The 18,638-nt window shown below is 38.0% G+C and overlaps 1 protein-coding gene across 5 annotated transcripts in view; it reads right to left on the minus strand.

Annotated features, from left to right (window-relative positions):
• MRPS27 (mitochondrial ribosomal protein S27) overlaps nucleotides 1–18,638 on the minus strand; it is a 95,545-nt gene that overhangs the window by 66,690 nt on the left and 10,217 nt on the right. For 4 of the 5 annotated variants that reach the window (XM_059061782.2, XM_067031129.1, XM_067031127.1 and 1 more), the window contains exons 5-7: nucleotides 16,511–16,588; nucleotides 4,316–4,386; nucleotides 2,245–2,303 (exon numbers count right to left, since the gene is read on the minus strand). In XM_059061782.2, the coding sequence (XP_058917765.1) occupies nucleotides 2,245–2,303; nucleotides 4,316–4,386; nucleotides 16,511–16,588 (208 nt within the window). Of the gene's footprint in view, nucleotides 1–2,244; nucleotides 2,304–4,315; nucleotides 4,387–9,297; nucleotides 9,329–16,510; nucleotides 16,589–18,638 lie in introns of those variants that run through there. The other variant, XM_067031130.1, reaches the window with a different exon arrangement.

An 18,638-nucleotide genomic window follows, 5' to 3' on the forward strand; every position in this document is an offset into this window, starting at 1 on the left:
CCAGCCCAAATACACCTTTCACCACTGGCAAAAATAACCACTAAAGGAGACTTACAGTGCCAAAGAACCACTAAAGGAAGGCAGGGCTTACTCCCATCAAGGAATCCATTTATGTTTATCTTAATGAAGGGTAGGAGGGCACTTGCAATTATGATTTCAGCACCTAGAATTTAAACTTCAGACACCATTAAAGACAATCTTAGATTTAAAATAATTTTTTTTTAAGGTTTGGAATCTTATCTACTTGAGATTTGTATTTAAACAGAAAACACCAAAACAATGGTAGAATCTACCCAATTCAGTAAGAAAAAAAAGAAGCCTTACTACTAGTTTGCAATATCACATACAAGAAAATTGGATGTTTTCCCTAATATAAAGAAAGCTTTAAAAAAATATATACCCAGATGTAAATAACTGAAAACTCCCTTGATCAAAACAAAGTTAAGGGACTTCCCTAGTGGCACAGTGGATAGGACTCCACGCTCCCAGTGCAGGGGGCCCGGGTTCAATCCCTGGTCAGGGAACTAGATCCCACATGCATGCCGCAACTAAGAGTTCGCATGCCACAACTAAGGAGAGGTCACATGCACAACTAAGGAGCTGGTGAGTCACAACTAAAGAGCCTGCATGCAGCAACTAAGGAGCTGGCAAGCCACAACTAAGGAGTCCACGAGCCGCAACTAAGGAGCTCACCTGCCGCAACTAAATAAATAAATAAATATTTTAAAAAAAAACAAAAACAAAGATTGAATGGGAAATTCTAATACAATGTTTACTGGAAACATTTTAAATTTCAGCCTGAGTCTTTTTTTGCAGCCTAGGAATTGGAACAAACGATAAATCTGGTTTTTAAAATCACAATAAAAAGTTAGTTGTAAGGTATCATTTTGACAGGTATTTGATAGATGAAAAATCAACTATAAGAATAAATCATAATTTATTTGATCAATCCTTTATTTAATGAACCTTAGGTTATTCCAGTTTTTACTGCTATAGACGGTGCTGTAGTGAACATACTTCTTTGTACACAGGGGAGAGTGTACCTGTAGTTCAGTGGGATTGTTCCCAGTTGTGAGAAAGAATGAAGTAAATGTAGTAATGTAGAAAAAGTTTTAAAATACAGTGTTAATTGAAAATAGGAGCTGAATAGTACTTAAAAGAGTGTGTTTCCACCTAAATAAAAAGGGGAGGAAAAAGATAAATAGACATATATATTTTTCTCCTATCAGACTAACAAAAATCCAGAAGTTTGAATATACCTCTGTTGGTCAAGCTATAGAAACAGGCCTCTTTCATACACTGCTTGTGGGAATGTAAACTGGTAAGACCCCAATGGAAAGTGATTTGGCAACAGCTATTGAAATTAAATATGTATATATATATATTTATATATATATATATATATATACACACACATGTGTATTATGTTTACATATGTATTAAATATACATACTTATGAGAACTATGAGCAAAATTACCTATGTAAAAGGTTATCAATTATTGCATTGTGCATCATACAAAAAGAGAGCACAAACGACCTAAAGGCCCTACAATAGGGAACTGGTTTAAATAATATATTCGTAGTATGGAATACGATACAGTTATAAAAAATGTTTAATCTCTCTATACACTGATATGGAAAGATCTCCAAAGCACAAACTTAAAAAGCAAGGAGCTGGGGCTTCCCTGGTGGCGCAGCGGTTGAGAATCCGCCTGCCGATGCAGGAGACACGGGTTCGTGCCCCGGTCTGGGAAGATCCCACATGCCGCGGAGCGGCTGGGCCCGTGAGCCGTGGCCGCTGAGCCTGTGCGTCCGGAGCCTGTGCTCCGCAACGGGAGAGGCCACAACAGTGAGAGGCCCGCGTATCGCAAAAAAAAAAAAAAAAAAAAAAAGCAAGGAGCTGAACATTATATACAGTACTTACCACCTTGTTTGTGTGTGTGTGTGTGTGTGTGGGGGGGGGGGGGGGGGGGGGGGGGGGGGTACGCGGGCCTCTCACTGTTGTGGCCTCTCCCGTTGCGGAGCACAGGCTCCGGACGCACAGGCTCAGCGGCCACGGCTCACGGGCCCAGCCGCTCCGCGGCATGTGGGATCTTCCCGGACCGGGGCACGAACCCGCGTCCCCTGCATCGGCAGGCGGACTCTCAACCACTGCGCCACCAGGGAAGCCCACTTACCACCTTTTGTGTTAAAAAAGGATGTGAAACAAGAGAATATATAGTCACATGAAATGGAAAACTTACTTGTACAGGTAATACTCTGCATGGTCTATCTCTTCTCGAGATGAAATGTTGTCCACAAACTAAAAGACAAAAAAAAGAAACCTTAGGTTGAATATAAATTGTGCCATATATTGAGCCTAAGTCACACACTGACCTTAAAAATAAAACACCCATTTTATTAGAACAGTGTTCATGTAGTGTGGCTCCATCCTCAAAACCACTCTATGTTAATGCCAACAAATAATCTACAATGGCTTCTCTTTTTCTATATGTAGAACATCCTTGGTTAGAAAAACTGTTTAAAAACTAAATGTTAACCTTGCTCAGAACAAGAGAGAGCTCCTCTTAATGTATTTCACTGGTATTTCCCATTAACTTTAAACCCTGATATTTTCTCTATGTTCCAAACTCCAAATACATGGGAACACATAGTAGAAAGGATGAAGACTCTAATGGCTGAAAAAACATGGCCCAAGAGAGGAAAAATCTAAATTTAGAGAACTCAGTCTTATAACCATTTTTCCTAACTGATTTGGTTCTGCTACAGACCAGTCAACCTGTGATTCTTCTACCAGCAAAGTCTCCCCTCAAACCACAAACTCCTTCAGTGTGCTCAACTCTAAACCAGACAAACAAACAGAAAAGACTCTTCTAAGGAGGAATTCTACTCTAAAGTAAAGACTCAGAGGCAAAAAGGGTGAAGTAGGAGATAATGGATGTAGTGAATATAATTAAAACCTCGGGAAGAGGGAGGGAAAAGTAAAGAGGGGGAGACTAAATGGATCTCCCCCTTTTTAGGACTTATGGACTTGATTTAGAAATCTCACTAAGGGGCAGATAAAATATGGTTCAAACACAGAACCTGAAGTTGAGAACGCGTTCTCCTGACTGCATGCTGTGTGGCATAAACAGATGGCACAGCCCTCTGGAACTTAGCTGCTCCATCTGCATAGACAGAATAAAGGCACCTGCACTGAAGAGGAAGAGGCTCCAACGAGAAAGTGTACATGAAAGCTCTTTAAACTCTGAAGTGCTGCCTAAACAAACACCAGGCATTATGGCATACAGAGATTTTATACATCATGTAAGGGATGAACCAGTGGTCTTTCAGTTCCCCTCCAATATGAAAATGATAAGTCTATAAAATTTAGGTTATAACCTAGCTAAATGGTTCCCCTACTAAAAGGAAAATATCAAGGAGCAGAAAGAAAGGACTCAGACTAAAAAGGATGATGGTTTCTCTACTTTCCTTCTCCTAGATTTAAGTCTCTTAAATTTTATAGTGCTATTAATTTCTACAAAGAGCTTTCACATTTAAGATCTCAATTTGGCGTCACATCAGCCCCATGAGGAAAATACTATTGTCCCCATACTGAATATGAGGAAATTGAGAGGGGGCCCACTTGCCCAATGTCATAAAGCAAATTCATTAACACAAGATAAGATTTATTTAAGGGAGGCAACAGAAAAGAACTTCAATGTCACAGAGATCTGGGTTTGAAGCCCAATTTTTCCACCTATGAACTGTGTGAACTTGGGAAAGTCATCAAGCATTCTGAGTCTTACATGCAAAATGGAGACAACAATGCTTACCTCATATGGCCGCTATGAGAATAGCAAGATAATGTAAGTTAAGAAACTAGTACAACAGCTGGCATAGAGGTGATCAGTAATGGTTACTCTCAAGTCCTATTCCTGACTCCTAGCCTAGTATTATTCTCCAATCCATTGCTCTGTAGCATTTTAACATCAACATTAATATCCATTCTTTTATAGACTTTCTCAACTACCAAAATTACTTCCAATATTAACAAGTAAATACTATCACTTTGACAGGTATATCAAGTTAAAAAAAAATCATGATACCAAATCCTGGAAAAATTAAAATAAACCAGATACACAACAGTAATCACTGACACTGGAGTCTGATAAACTTATTACCTTTTATTTCAGTCAAAGAAATTTGCTACTTCATCATAAAATATCTATTAGCAACTACAAAAACATACCATACTCTGGAAAAATATATCCTATGAAAGATAAAGTGGCTTTCTTGCCTTCTTTCTCTTTCTTTATATTTAAGTTTTCTTACCCGTGATATTGTTAAAGAACTAACGGGCAGCTTTCTCTCATATGTTTTATCCATTAAAGATGCCAGATCAGCTGTGAAGACAAAGAAGAAAAAAGAACCTTGTTAAATATACATATTTCTTAAGAAAAATTTAACAGATACCACTCCTGCCAGATGGCTGTCAACATTATGAAATCAGTATTAAAACAGATGCTCTTTCTTGCTCTTTTTTGAAATTATTTTTATATAAAGAGGATAGAGAAATATTAGTATAATTTTTTAAGTATTTACTTGATTGCAGAAAGGATTATTTTAAAAGTCCTAGCATAGATTTAGCTTTAAAAAAATGGATCAGTAAAATATCTCTGGAAGGAGACACAAGAAAGTGTTATTATTGACAGACTCCAGAGAAAGGAGGGCCAAGATGGTAGGGGGGCAAGAAAAGGAAACACTTCATTGCTTACATATTTATTCCTTTTGCATTTTGAACCAGGTAAATATATTAGCTGTTCAAAAATGTTTTAAGTTGGAACTTATTAAATTACTTTTATACATTCCCTGAACGAATCACAGGGGCCAGGCATTCTGGTTATAATTAATGATTTTCAGCCTGAACTATTCCTATTCTGATTCCTTTTACCAGAACATCCTTACAAATATTTGGTATTCCTGAGATTACACTGTTATCTCAGAGTCTAAAAAGACTTGGAATAACAGGCAACATACTCTTCAAAATAATTATTTCCTACCTTCTCATTGCTTCTAGAACTTACAATGTGTGTCTTTCCCCTTCTCCGCTCACTCACTCTCAGCTCATGATTTTGTGTCTTATTTCCCTAAGTATAAAACAGAAGCAATCATGGGAACTTTATCCTCCTACCATCAGGTCTACCAGGCTACCAGCATCTGTATCCCTATACCCTGCCTCCTATTTTTTTTTAAACAAAGGATGAACTTTATTAAACAAAAAACCAAAATGACAACAATTTCCTTTGACCTCCTATCTCCCTCCAGCTACTTCTCCTCTGCTCTGCTGATGTGAGACTCCACAACAGAGTCATCCCCAATACAACTGTCACCACTTCCTTAGTTCCACCCTCCCTTGAACTGACTCAAATCACATTTTGGTTTCCATCACTCTATTGACACCAAAGACCACCTCTACTTTGTTAAATCCAGTGGTTAATTCTTCATCCTCACCTTACCTCACCTCTCACTAACAATTAATATAGTTGAGCATTCTGTTCTTCATGAAATGCTCTTTTCTCTCTTTCTTGGGTTCCTTTGCAGGATTCTCCTCTTCTTGACTTCTTGATGTTAACGTGCCCTAAGTCTGAGGAGCACACTCTTCACCATCTGCTCGGTCTCTGGGTATATCATTCTCTCCCTCCCATGGCTTTAATCATCATCTACAGACTACTGACTCCACACATATATGTCTACCCTGACTTCTTCTTGTGACTCCAAACTTGTATTTCCAACTACATGGGTGACATCTCTATGTGGGTGTCTAATAGGTCTCTTAACATTACATGTCCTCTTAATTCTCCAACCTTCCACTCCAAACCTGCTTTTCTCCAAACCTCTCCCATCTCAGTAAATGGCCCCTACGTTAAATGGCTTACTCAGGCCAAAAACTAAGGCGTCATCCCTGATCCCATTCTTTCTCACTCTCTGTAACCATATGTCAGCAAATCATATATGCTCTAGATCTGAAATATAAATATATATATATATATATATATATATATATATATATATATATAAATCAGATCCTGTCGTTTTCTTTTCTCAACCAGCCAATAGCTACCTATCACACTTGGAATAAAATCCAAAATATTTTCTATGATCTATAAATGCCTATATATGCTGGTCTGTGTTTGGCTTTTTGTTTTTTCTCTTTTACACTTAGAAGTAAAAACCATGAAGGCAAGGACTTAATTCACAGATACATTATCAGTTCCTATAAAAGGCACTCAATAAATATCTAAAGAAATAAATAAAAGGAATAAAGCGAGGGAGGGAAGAAAGAGAGGGAGGAAGGAAAAAGAAATGCAGTTATCTCTTGGTGTCCACATGGGATTGGTTCCAGGACCCACTGTGGATACCAAAATCCACAGATGCTCAAGTTCCATAGCTGGCTCTCCGCATCCGCGGATTCAACCAACTGCATCATGTAGTGCTGTGTGGAAAAAAATCCACATATAAGTGGACCCACAAAGTTCAAATCCATATTGTTCACGGGTCAACTCTAACTGGAGTTCCAAGTGTTTTTTTTTACTCCCTGGTGGAAGAAATTACTATTAAGCAAAACGGCAACAGGTAATCAATTGACAAGTATTTGTTAAAGACCTATTGCTGTGCACTTAACCAATATTTTTCTCTTTTCTTTCCCTGGGATAATGCTCTCAATGACTCAGTAGCTACCAGGGGAAAGGAACTTTGTAAAACCACTAAAACCTGATATGATGTAAAAGTAATTACTTTTCTTATGACTATCTTAAAGGGGTTGGTACCATGTGATTTAAAAATTTTAAAACACAAATACCCATATACAAAGAAGTCCCTAAAACCTCTTCATACTAAGGCAAATTAATATTGTTAAATCTAACTGCTCACAGAATGATATTAAACAGCATTCCCATGATACCAAATCTTTATGATCTCTTCATAATAGAGGCTCTTGTGTTGAGATGACAGGCAATATAAGGAATCAACTAACCCCTTATTCAAAGTTTAAATTTTAACTAAAAAATGCAGGATCAGGATCTACTGGCCTAATTAAAATGACCTCCATTTCCTCATGGGTTTCATATAGTACACAGCATATAACAAAACACTGGATTGAGCGGGCTTCTGTAGTGTGGTAAGTCAAGATTCCATTTTAATCTTTTACACCAAGATATCCTCAGTCAAGTAAAATCGGCTGGGGCCTCAAAAAAGGCAACAGCTGCAGAGCTAGCATCTGATGAATAATATTTGCATATTATAAGCCAGAGAAAGGTTTGCTGCTAAATATAATATGCAACCAATCACCTCACATGACAGCACTAGCGTGATGAATGAGGCAGAAAACTGCGCGGAGCAGGGATGGCCATGAAAGCTGGGGCAGCTGCAGCCTGCAGAGGGCCAGTGCCACAGGCTTCTGGACCATGGTTTCAACAGTTAAAATCACTCTTCATGTTTCAGTGAGGGGCTAGCAGATGCCCAGGTTTTATTCAAAGGGATGTGCCAAAGAAGATGCTTTCTTGCCTGTCACTCAGCTCCTCAGGAATATACATCACAGCGGATGGTTGTGGTCAACAAAGACTATAAAGGAAAATGGGTCTGAAATTTGAATTCCTCATTGAATTCTTCATTAACAAAACTTAAAGCTGTATAGACAATGTGGAATTATGTCCAGAAAATGAAATGTATACTAGTATAAAAATGTTCTTTTTGTTTGAAGAAAACAATACCACTGATAATCTAAGGACATAAAGGATTTTCCTAAGGACCCTGCACTATTCAAAGTATAGGAGTGTAATCCTGGTTAAGGATCTGAATCCCTAAGAGGCTTTAAGACTTTAAAATGTCAAATTCCTAGGCTTCACACTCAGAGGGCGATTCTAATTCCATAGGTTTGAAAGTGAGACCACAGAAACACAAATTTTTAAACAAAAGCCCCAGGTGATTGTGCTGTAGCCTGGCAAGCACTCGAGTGAGTTAGTTTGAGAACTACCACAGAGGGAACACAAAAAGGATGTTGCTCCTAAGTTCAAAGATGATATTACACTGAATGCCACCTCAGCAATAAGGTGGACTAAACAGCCTTTAAAAAGTTCCCCATACTAGAAAAACAAAACACCTAAATAAAATATTTTTTTAAAATTTCAAATATACGACTGAGCTTTCAAGAAGATAGATGTAATTGTCAGCGGCTAAAGGCAGGATGAGAGCACAAACCTTGAGTGTTTAAGGGACTACTAAGGGTAGCAGTCACCTGAGAGCATCTGCAGGTCTGCAGGGACACAGAGCTGTGGTTTTAATGACTTACCGGGAACAGAGGATAGAACCAGGGTCTCTGTAAGGTAGGAAGCTGTTTCAGAGATCCTAGGTAAAGCCAGAGCTGCCTAAGGCTACACCTGTAGTGAAGGTGAACTAGAAAGTAATGCACCCTGCAAAGGGAAAACAGCAAGGACATCGTCCCCTGAGGATTCTAAACCACAAAGTCAGCCCTCACACCTCTGAGGCCCTAATTATACTTCCTATGTCATATAAGATACACCAACTTGAGAACTATGTTTTAAGTGGTTTAAAGAGTTGATTTTACTACCTAAAATTGTAGAAAATACATACTAATCTATGATGACAGAAAAATATCAGAGGTTTCCTGGGAATGTGGGAAGGTGGGCAGGAAGAAGAGGAAAGGACTACAAAGAAGTAGGAGAACATGTGGGGGGTGGGTGACAGATTTGCTTATTATCTTGATTGTAGTAATGATTTCATGGACATATACACACGTACATATGTCAAGACTTGTCAAATTGTACACTTTAAATATGTGCAGTATATCCTATGTAAATAATACTTCAACAAAGCTGTAAAAAAGAAATTCGATGAATAAGTTAAAGAGCAGGTAAGACACAGGTGAGGTGAGAATTAGCAACTTGAAAGATCTAAAAGAAATTACAAGAAACTAGAAGACTGCAGCAAAGATAGATAAAAATGAAAAGTATAAAAAAGGAGTTAAGAGATATAGAAAACAGAATAGTAAGGTCTAAAATACATTTAACTGAATTTCCCAAAGAAGTTAATAAAGAGAATGGGGAGAGGTGATATATGATGAGCTAATTGCTAAGCATTTTTTAGAATTGATAAAAGATATCCATTTTCAGATTCAGGAAACACAAAAAATCTCAAGTCAATTAAGTAAAATTAAGCCCACACCATGATACATTATACTTAAACTGAAGAATAAGAGGACTTTAAAAGTAGCCAGAAAGTAAAGAAAGATTACTTACAAGGGAAAAACAACTATGCCAACAGGTGTTTTCTCACTAGAAACAACAGAAAACAGAATAACAAGTTGGGAGTAAATACAATCAAAATAGAATTACATATCTAGCAAAATTATCTTTTAAGATTAACGGAAAAATAAAGACACTTAAAAACTGAAAGAATTTATTAGCAACAAATACTCACTAAAGGAACTTTTTACAAGTTGTGTTTTTTAGAAGATGTGTTTTTGGAAGAAGGAAGATGATCCTTTAAAGAAGACTTGAAATGCTAGAAGGAATGGTAAGTAAATAAAATTAATTCAGTCTTGGGGGAAGTTGTTTAAAATAATAATGTCTTATGTGTGTATGTGTGTTTTAAAGGATAAAACTTTAATGTTAGACAATAACACATGGTTGGGGGTTATGTGACTGGACTAAAGGACAGCAGAGTGTGAATAACACTAGAATTTAAGGTAAATATGCATGCTAGAAGTTATGCAGCAACCATCTAAAAGATGTAGATTTAGAATGGTAAAACCCACCATTCTGAAAGAGTAGAAATAGAGGATACAATTTCTAGAGGGGGAGGAAATGTAAAAAACAAGAACACCACAACCAATCCAAAAGAAGATACAAAAGAAAGAATAAAGAAAGATGGGACAAATCACAAACTATGGTAGAAACAAATCCAAATAAATCAACAATCATAAAATGACAATGTAAATAAACTAAACTTTCCAGTTACAAAGACAACGATTGCCAGATTGGTTTTAAAAATACATAATCCAGTTATATAAATCATATGAATACATGAAGAGTTGAACATAACTGTATGAAAAATGTACTAAGCAAAAAGCAGCCTACGGCTTCCCTGGTGCCGCAGTGGTTGAGAGTCCGCCTGCCGACGCAGGGGACACGGGTTCGTGCCCCGGTCCGGGAAGATCCCACATGCCGCGGAGCTGCTAGGCCCGCCAGCCATGGCCGCTGAGCCTGTGCTCCGCCAACGGGAGAGCCCACAACAGTGAGAGGCCCACGTACCGCAAAAAAGAAAAAAAAAAAAAAAAAAGTAGCCTAAAGAAAGCTGGTATAGCTATATTAATATCAGACACAAAAGATTTAAAGCAAAAAGAATTAGTTTTTCAGATTAGGTGGGTCATTACATAATGACCCAAAATTCATTTTTCCAGGAAGATAATTGGTATGCACCAAAGTAACACAGCTTCAAAGTATATAAAATTCTGAGAAAGAAAATGATAATCTCCTCAGTGATCACAAAATCTATAGTAGAGATGTGCTAGGAAAGAAGCCTCTTATAAAGGAGGGTGGTCTGTGGGTCAAAGCTATGATGAGGAAGTTCTCTGAAGGAACGATGGATCCTCTATTGAACCCTGGGAGCTTTAGGTGAGAAATTATTAGATGGTTTCAGTTTTTCATGATTTCTGTGTAAGTGTACATCACTGTTACCCATTCAGTCAACACTAAGTTCTTTCTGGGCATATGAGTACCTCGCCTAATTTATGTAATTCCTTCAGAACTAGATACAAGTTATTACTGTACTTCCTAGAAGTGATCTGAAAAACACAGGCTGAAACTCTTGTTTTTGTTTCAGGGATAGATGACCTATAATAACATGTATGGAAATAATAGAAGGAATTAGGAAAAATTAACCTAAGAACCATTTGAATATAGATATTTAGCTTTCCTTCTATTTGTCTTTCTGTCACCAGAAGCTTTAAAATAATAAAGAAAAAAATGTGAAGGCAAGTTTCATATACATATCTACTAAGACTAAAGGAGGATGATGTGCACAGGCCAGACCCATCTCTAGAACTGCCAGCACAGTAAATATGAAACCTAGTGAATGAATACATGTCACAGAAATGCAAACAGGAAAGCAGGCCTCAGAAAATCTCCATCAAGCTTCAAGAGCAGGATTTGAAAAACTACTGCAACAAGCCGAAGGCCTCCACAGCTGAAATGACACAGTAAAACTAAACCTCAGCTAATAAGTGTCCAGCTAATGAAAGATGACCACAGTGCTCAGTTTCAAACTCAATGCAAAAAAAGAAACAAAAAAGCAGTAACTAAAACTGAAAGGTATCCCTTACTTTATGATTATTTATAAAATGAAAAATCAGAAATAAAATTTTTAATTCAGTAGGGCTCAGGAACTAATTTAGTTCAAGTCACCTAGTCCCTTGCCCCTGGCAGGGTAACCCAAGCAAACGTCTCATGGAACACAGGGAACTTCCCCCATGAGGCCTGCCTTCCTACCAGCACCCTACCCAGTTCGCCAGAATGGTTTTCTCCTGAATCCTATTCACTGTGGACCCTAATCTGTAACAGCTGCTAACTGGCTAATGCTAATGCTGCTAACTTTCACCCTGTATCTCTCCAGTAGATCTGCATGGCTAATGCAGGAATTTCAGAGACAATGCTTTAATTCAGTGTTTATTTTAACCAGTACAGAAACAGTCTAAAGTTGAAATCTTCTGATTTGAGTTGCAAAGCTCAAGAATTCCCAGGGCTCTACAGAGCCAAGCTGGAGAACTATGGCTCTTTCAATAAAATATCAACTGCAATGAATTAAAATGTCTGGAATAGTTAAGTCCATGAGTTCATAAAATTAAAACCCTCACTGATAACCTTTGGAGGATGGTAGGAGGTCAATTTATTATTTTCGAAGCTGCCTCTTCCATACAAACTATAACTCAGGATAACTGAACCACTGATGAAAGGAAATTCTTTCACAAAAATTTTCTGGGTAATTAATGAGAGAAATGATAGAATTAAAATAGCAACATTTTACAGCTCCTAATGAAAAAATGGATCTAAGCAATGATCACAGTGACAACCAAATGCTCTGTGCCTCTTGACAACAGTAAACAACACTTCCTATGAAGTATTCATACCAAAAGAAAAAACAAAACAAAAAAACCCCCTGAATCTGATCAAGGCTTCCTCTCTAATTGCCAGTTTTATAGGACATATGGAAGGTAGAGGAACATGTTAAACACCACAATAAGGATGAAAACAGCAAATCTAGAATGTGGGAAACTACAAGACAAAAGAGACCTATTTTCTTCAACAAACAGACTGCCAAGACAGAAAGAGAAACCTATAGATTAAAATCATCTCAACGTATTACAAATGTATGGGCTTTATCTGGATCCCATTTCAACAAACTGTAAATTAAAAAGAAATTTATAAGACATTTGAGGAAATGTGAACATTGAGGAAATATTTAATGTTAAGGAGTTACTACTTTTTAGATATGAGAATGGTATTACAGTCGTTTTTAAAAAATCCTTATCTATAGAGATACGTATCAAAATATATATAAAATGATCAGATAACAAGAATTTGTTAAAATGTTATCTGGTGATGGGGTAGGGTTTGATGAAACAAGATTGACAGGGAATTGATAACCATTGAAGCTGGGTGACAGACCATGGGGGTTCATTATACTATTCTCTCTACCTTTGTATGTTTCCATAAAAAAGATTTTTAAAGAGGCAAGATAAGAGGGGAACATAACCAACTGCACTGTATGGACCTTATGTGCATAACCATTAAAAAAAATTTACAAGAGTATCAAGGAAATTCGAACACTGACTTGATATTTCATATTTAAATGATTATTAATGCTTTAGATGTGATAACGGTATTAAAAATATCCTTATCTTTTAGAGGTATATACTGAAATATTTATGGGTAAAATGATGTACTGTCTGTGATCTGCCTCAAAATCATCCAAAGGATCAGGATGGGGAAATAAGTAGAATTAGAGATGAAGATTGGCCAGGAGCTGATAATTGAAGCCAGGTGATGGGTAAAGAAGATTCCTTATACCATTCACTCTACTTTTGTATGTTTTACATTTTCCATTATAAAACATTAAAAAAAATAATAATAACCTACAGTGCTAGAAGTCAGAATAATGGTTACGTTTGAAGAGGGTAATGGGAGCCACAATAAAGGCTTCTGGAGTGGTAGGAACCTTCTATTACACAGGTTTGTTTACTTTGTGATAATTCATCAATCTGTACATTATGATGTGTGCACTTTTCAGTATATTATACTGCAATCAAAAATATTTTTTAAAGCAAGAGATCCACTACTTCAATGCAAGAGAAGACACTAAGGTAGAATTACAGGTACTACAGCAATCACTAAGAAAGTTTAGTGAGCTGAAAGGCAAGAGGATACTGTATGGCCCTAAGCAAATGCTGGGATCTGGTCTCATTTTTCCCATCTCTTAAGGGAAATAGCAGCTGCCTCGGCCGCTGTTGCGGAGCATTAAACGGAACAGTGTGTGTGAAAGTGCTTAGCACAGACCAGGGGCACACAGCTAGCAGTGAACCAAAGCTGCCTTTTGACTTTAATGTCACAGGACCTAGACTGCATTCATGGCCTGCTTGCCCTCCAGACTGCAGCGTACGTATATGGCACTCGTGGTGTTAATCTAGACCTCCGTAGTAATAAATTACTCTCAGACAGGGAGCTGGGTACAGACCCATCAGCCCTCCCCCAAGGCTCTAACAGAAAACCACTAATGAGACTGAACAGAGGAGGCACCACAGCAGCACGACCATCCGAGACAACCAGCAGGTCTCCTCCGCTGTATTCCGCACGAAGGTAAAACCACTTCAGTCCAGGGAAGCCCACGCCCACGCCCACACCCAGGCACCGCCCCTCCCGAGCGGCGATCCACTCCACCCCACTCCACGTCCTCCAATGGGGACGCGCGGAGTAAAAGCCTCATATCGCCCCCTCCTCCCTCCCCCAATCAGCAAGCCCGCACCAGATCACAGTGCCCAATCACATTGCTCCACATGCCGAGGGCAGCCCTCCGCGCACGCGCGCATGGAGAGGCTTCCCAAGGCCAGCGCCCAAACGCCGGGCTCCACCGGCTGCGCGCGTCTCCGCCGAGGTTACACTGCCATCTACTGCCCGATCATCGGCATGTAGCTCCAGGCGTACTACCTGATTCTCCCGGCCCAAAACCCCTGCCCAAAGCCTCAAATAAGAATTAGGGAAAACATGCAGTAATATCACGTACGAACGCAAGTTTTAATTACATTCTCTTACACAGCAAAAAAAAAATATTGTCTCTAACAGCCTCTTTTTCTTCCAAGCAGTTTGAGTTTCAAAACCTCATCTTACCTCACAATCTATTGTTTTATATACGAGTAAAATCAAGGGGCCTAGGGACTTATTCCTTTCACATATTTCTGGAGCACCTACTATATGTCAGGGTATTACCTGGGGCGGGCATTATCATCCCTAATTTATAGATATAGGAACCGAGTTAAGGGACAGTTTCTGAAAGCTGGCAGAGCTGGGGTTCACAGCTAGCTGTCTTCCCCTCCAAGTGCAGGCTCTTCACCACATCACACTGCATAATGAAGGTACACAGTGCTGTATGAATATAGGATGAGGAAAAAATCAACTGACTCGATAGGGACTCAGTATGTACAGAGAGGATTATTGGCAGGGTGGTATTCAGTAAATGGTAGCTGGTACATACTGCTTTTCTAAGTACATTAATCTTAACAGAGAGGAGACAGATACCTCCATGTGATATTTATTCACTGCAGAATATTATGCTCATTCTTTGGCAAACAGCATCTGCTCACTCAGGAATCCATGACAGTGTTCCCTAGGTTTGTCTCCAAATAAGAGAGATGACCCATACCAAGGCACCAAATATAATGGTCTTGTTTCCTAATTTTCCCTTCATACCTAGGAAAGTGTTAACAATAGCTTATATGAAATTCTTCGTTCTTATTTCTGCACTTCCATAGCACTTTTCTTATAATTCACATATGGCACATCAGAACAAGCTCTGCAATATAATTAACTGAGCCCACTCTGCTTTCATCACTATAACAGTGGTTCCCAAAAGGAGTACCAAAAGGCCCTCAAGAGCATTTTAGAATATACAGGGGTATCTTTTTGACTGTCTAAATGAATGCAGTGCATTACTGGCACTTAATGGGTAGAAGACAGGAAAATCACATAACTTGCAATGCCTAGACTGATGGACACATCAAAACACTGTCCCTGTTGGGAGCCAGTGTTTTCAGTATGGAAGCGAGATACAAATATGGACTAGAGGAAGGCAAGGAAGAACTCTGTAGAGATGAACTGAAATTGCAGGTTTCAGAATGATTTTTTCATAATTTGTAAACTATGTACATGTAAGCTTATACGCATATATGTGCACATATGTATGTTTATGTGTACATGTATACATATTTTTCCTAGCTCTGTCCACTGAACGGACAAAGAAGCAAAAATTCCATAGTACCAAGGGGGGACACCTAGTGCACAGATTTTGGTTTCTAATACCACTCCCTAGTAAAAGGAACCAGTGCTCCTTGGAGAAATTCAGTTGACCCTTGAACAATACAGGCTTGAACTGTGCAGGTCTACTTATACATGAATTTCTTTCACTAAATGCGTACTACAGGATTACATGCATGATCCGCAGTTGGTTGAATCCGTGGACGGAACCTTGGCTAGGAAGAAACCACTTATACGGAGGACCAACTTTACGTTATTTGTGGATTTCTGACTGCGTTGAGGGTGGGATCCTTTAATCCCCATTGTTTAAGGGCTAACTGTAATTGATTTCAGGGCTAGAGCAAGAAAGGTACAAGATGGAACACTGGGAGCCAGCTTGAAAGTGCTTCTACTACCCAAATTTCAGAGAATTGGACTACCAAAATAACTAAGGATGGTAATGAATCATTAAAAGAAAAAAAAAAAAGGAATCCATAAGATCATACTGATAATAAACAGAGAAAGAAACGGGAGAAAAAAGGTTCTTGCTTACAGTAAATACTGAGTAATAATTAGTAAATGTGGAGGTATTAATGAATTTGGAAAACCATCATTTTGCAACCATCATAGTAAAGATTGATGCTGCAGATAAAACAGTCAGGCTGCATGGCAACTAACTATATGATAAAAATGAACAAGAAAGAAAATAATTGTTTACATAATTCAGGGAGACTAACTGTGAAGGCAAAAATGAAATAGAAATTTGCAGGAAAGAAAAAATGATTTTGCCACATGTGAAACAAGTCTAATTCTTTATAAGGCTTAAAAATGTGCTTATCTGAATTGGATTATCATAAAAGCATCATTTCACATATATCTCATACGAATATATGATGACAAACATGGAGTGACTGGAAATGACACACATAATAGTCCGATAAGTACCTACCAAGGTGACAATCTTCTTTTTCTCTTGCTTCCCATTTGTGGCTGTCCACATATGCTGCAGAAAGCAGGCATCTTTTACCTGAGGAAACAGACAATTATTTCAACAGGCATGGTTACACAACAGGTTCAGTTTATATACCTGTTTTATTAAACATATCTTTGCCGTATTTTCCATTTACTAGATTAAAGATCTATTATGAAACTGTAACCAATATTACACAGTTTACAATTCAGTTCATGACAACATGCATTCAACCTCTAACAAGCAGAAGATGCAGAAAGCCTGTTAAAATTTCTACCATAACGTTATGAGTAAAAATGCTGCTAATTTTGTTCCTATTACTTTAGGACTAGGAGCCATTTGTTTCCACTAATGTAGAGCCTAGATGAGCCTTAACACTCCTTTTTAGAACCCCGAATATTTGCTGAACAGCTGTTTAACTCATTAAAAGACTGCTTTATCATCATTAGTTAGTCCTAAAAAATTTCCATCTGACTTGGATCAGCATATTTACCCTTATTTCACATAAAGCAAAGAGTAATATCTTACCCGGTAACACAGCACCCTAGTAGTAAATAACAGAAACCTAATAAGTCAAATCTGGTCAACTCACAAGATGACACCTGTCACAATGACTGGCATATAGCAATGCTCAATAAACATGAGCTCAAGGAATTAATGAGAAAGAATGAATGGCAACCTAAAATTAAAACCTTTTGAGCTTCAAAGACACCATCAAGAAAGTGAAAGAATAACTCAGAATGGGGGGAAATATTTCCAAACCATTTATCTGATCAGGGACTTGTACCCAGAATATATAGATAACTTACAACTCAAAATTTAAAAAGACAACCTGGCAGAAAAATGGGCAAAGGATTTAACAGACATTTCTAAAAAAAAAGAAAATACACAGATACATACATACACATAAATATACACACACACACATGGCCAACAAGTGCATGGAAAGATGTTTAATATCATTTCCCATTAAGGAAATGCAAAATATATTTAAATACAACTTCACACCCACTTAGGATGGCTATAATCAAAAAGGCAGATATAACAGCTGTTGATAAGGATGTAGAGAAACTAGAAACCTCATGTATTGCTGGTGAGAATGTAAAATGGTACGGCGACATTGGAAAAGTTCAGCAGTTCTGCAAAATGTTAACATGGAGTTACCAGGTAACCCAGCAATTCCACTCCTAGGTATGTTCCCAAGAGAAATGAAATCATGTCCACCTAAAAAACTGTATATAAATGTTTGTAGCAATATTATTTACAATAGCCAAAAAGGAAAAATGCAAATATCCATCAATTTATGAATGGCTAAACAAAATAGTATATTCTTATAAAGGAATATTATTCAGCAATAAAAAGAAATTAAGTACTGATACATGCTACAACATGGATGAACCTTGAAAATATTATGCTAAGGAAAATGAAGCCAGTCACAAAACACTACGTATTATGTCATTCCATTTATATGAAATGGCCACAATCGGCAAATCTAGAGACAGAAAGCAGCTTATTGGTTGCCTAGATCTGGAGGGTAGACAGGCAGAAAAACCTGGGTGAAAATGGGGAGTGACTGCTAATGAGTATGGGGGTTTTTTTGAAGGAATGAAAATGTCCTAAATTGATTGTGGTGATGGCTGCTGCACAACCCTGTGTATATACAAAAAAAAAAAATTCAACATTAAATTGACTACTTTAAATGGGTGAACTGTATGTGAACTAAATCTAAATAAAGCTGTTTAAAAAAACTGAAAAGGAATGAATGGCAGACTATTACCTGAAGGTCGTAGCAGACCATAAACCAAACACAAATAGAAGGCATGGGAGCCGATTAAGCACAGTATTTGCATACTATTGTTATTCTCTATCCACCTCCCAACTAAGACAAATATAAACACGTCTGTGTGTTTATACCAAGACCAGTCCCTCCCCTTCCTTCAGCAGAGGTTGGGTCAGACCTTTACTAGAATAATATGTTTAAATTTGAAGTCTAAAGTTTAAGCAATGAAGCGACAATATTAAAAGCTGCCAGGGCTCCCCTGGTGGCGCAGTGGTTGAGAGTCCGCCTGCCGATGCAGGGGACATAGGTTCGTGCCCCGGTCAGGGA

The sequence above is a fragment of the Kogia breviceps genome, chromosome 4 (assembly GCF_026419965.1).
Source record: "Kogia breviceps isolate mKogBre1 chromosome 4, mKogBre1 haplotype 1, whole genome shotgun sequence".
Lineage (NCBI taxonomy): Eukaryota > Metazoa > Chordata > Mammalia > Artiodactyla > Physeteridae > Kogia > Kogia breviceps.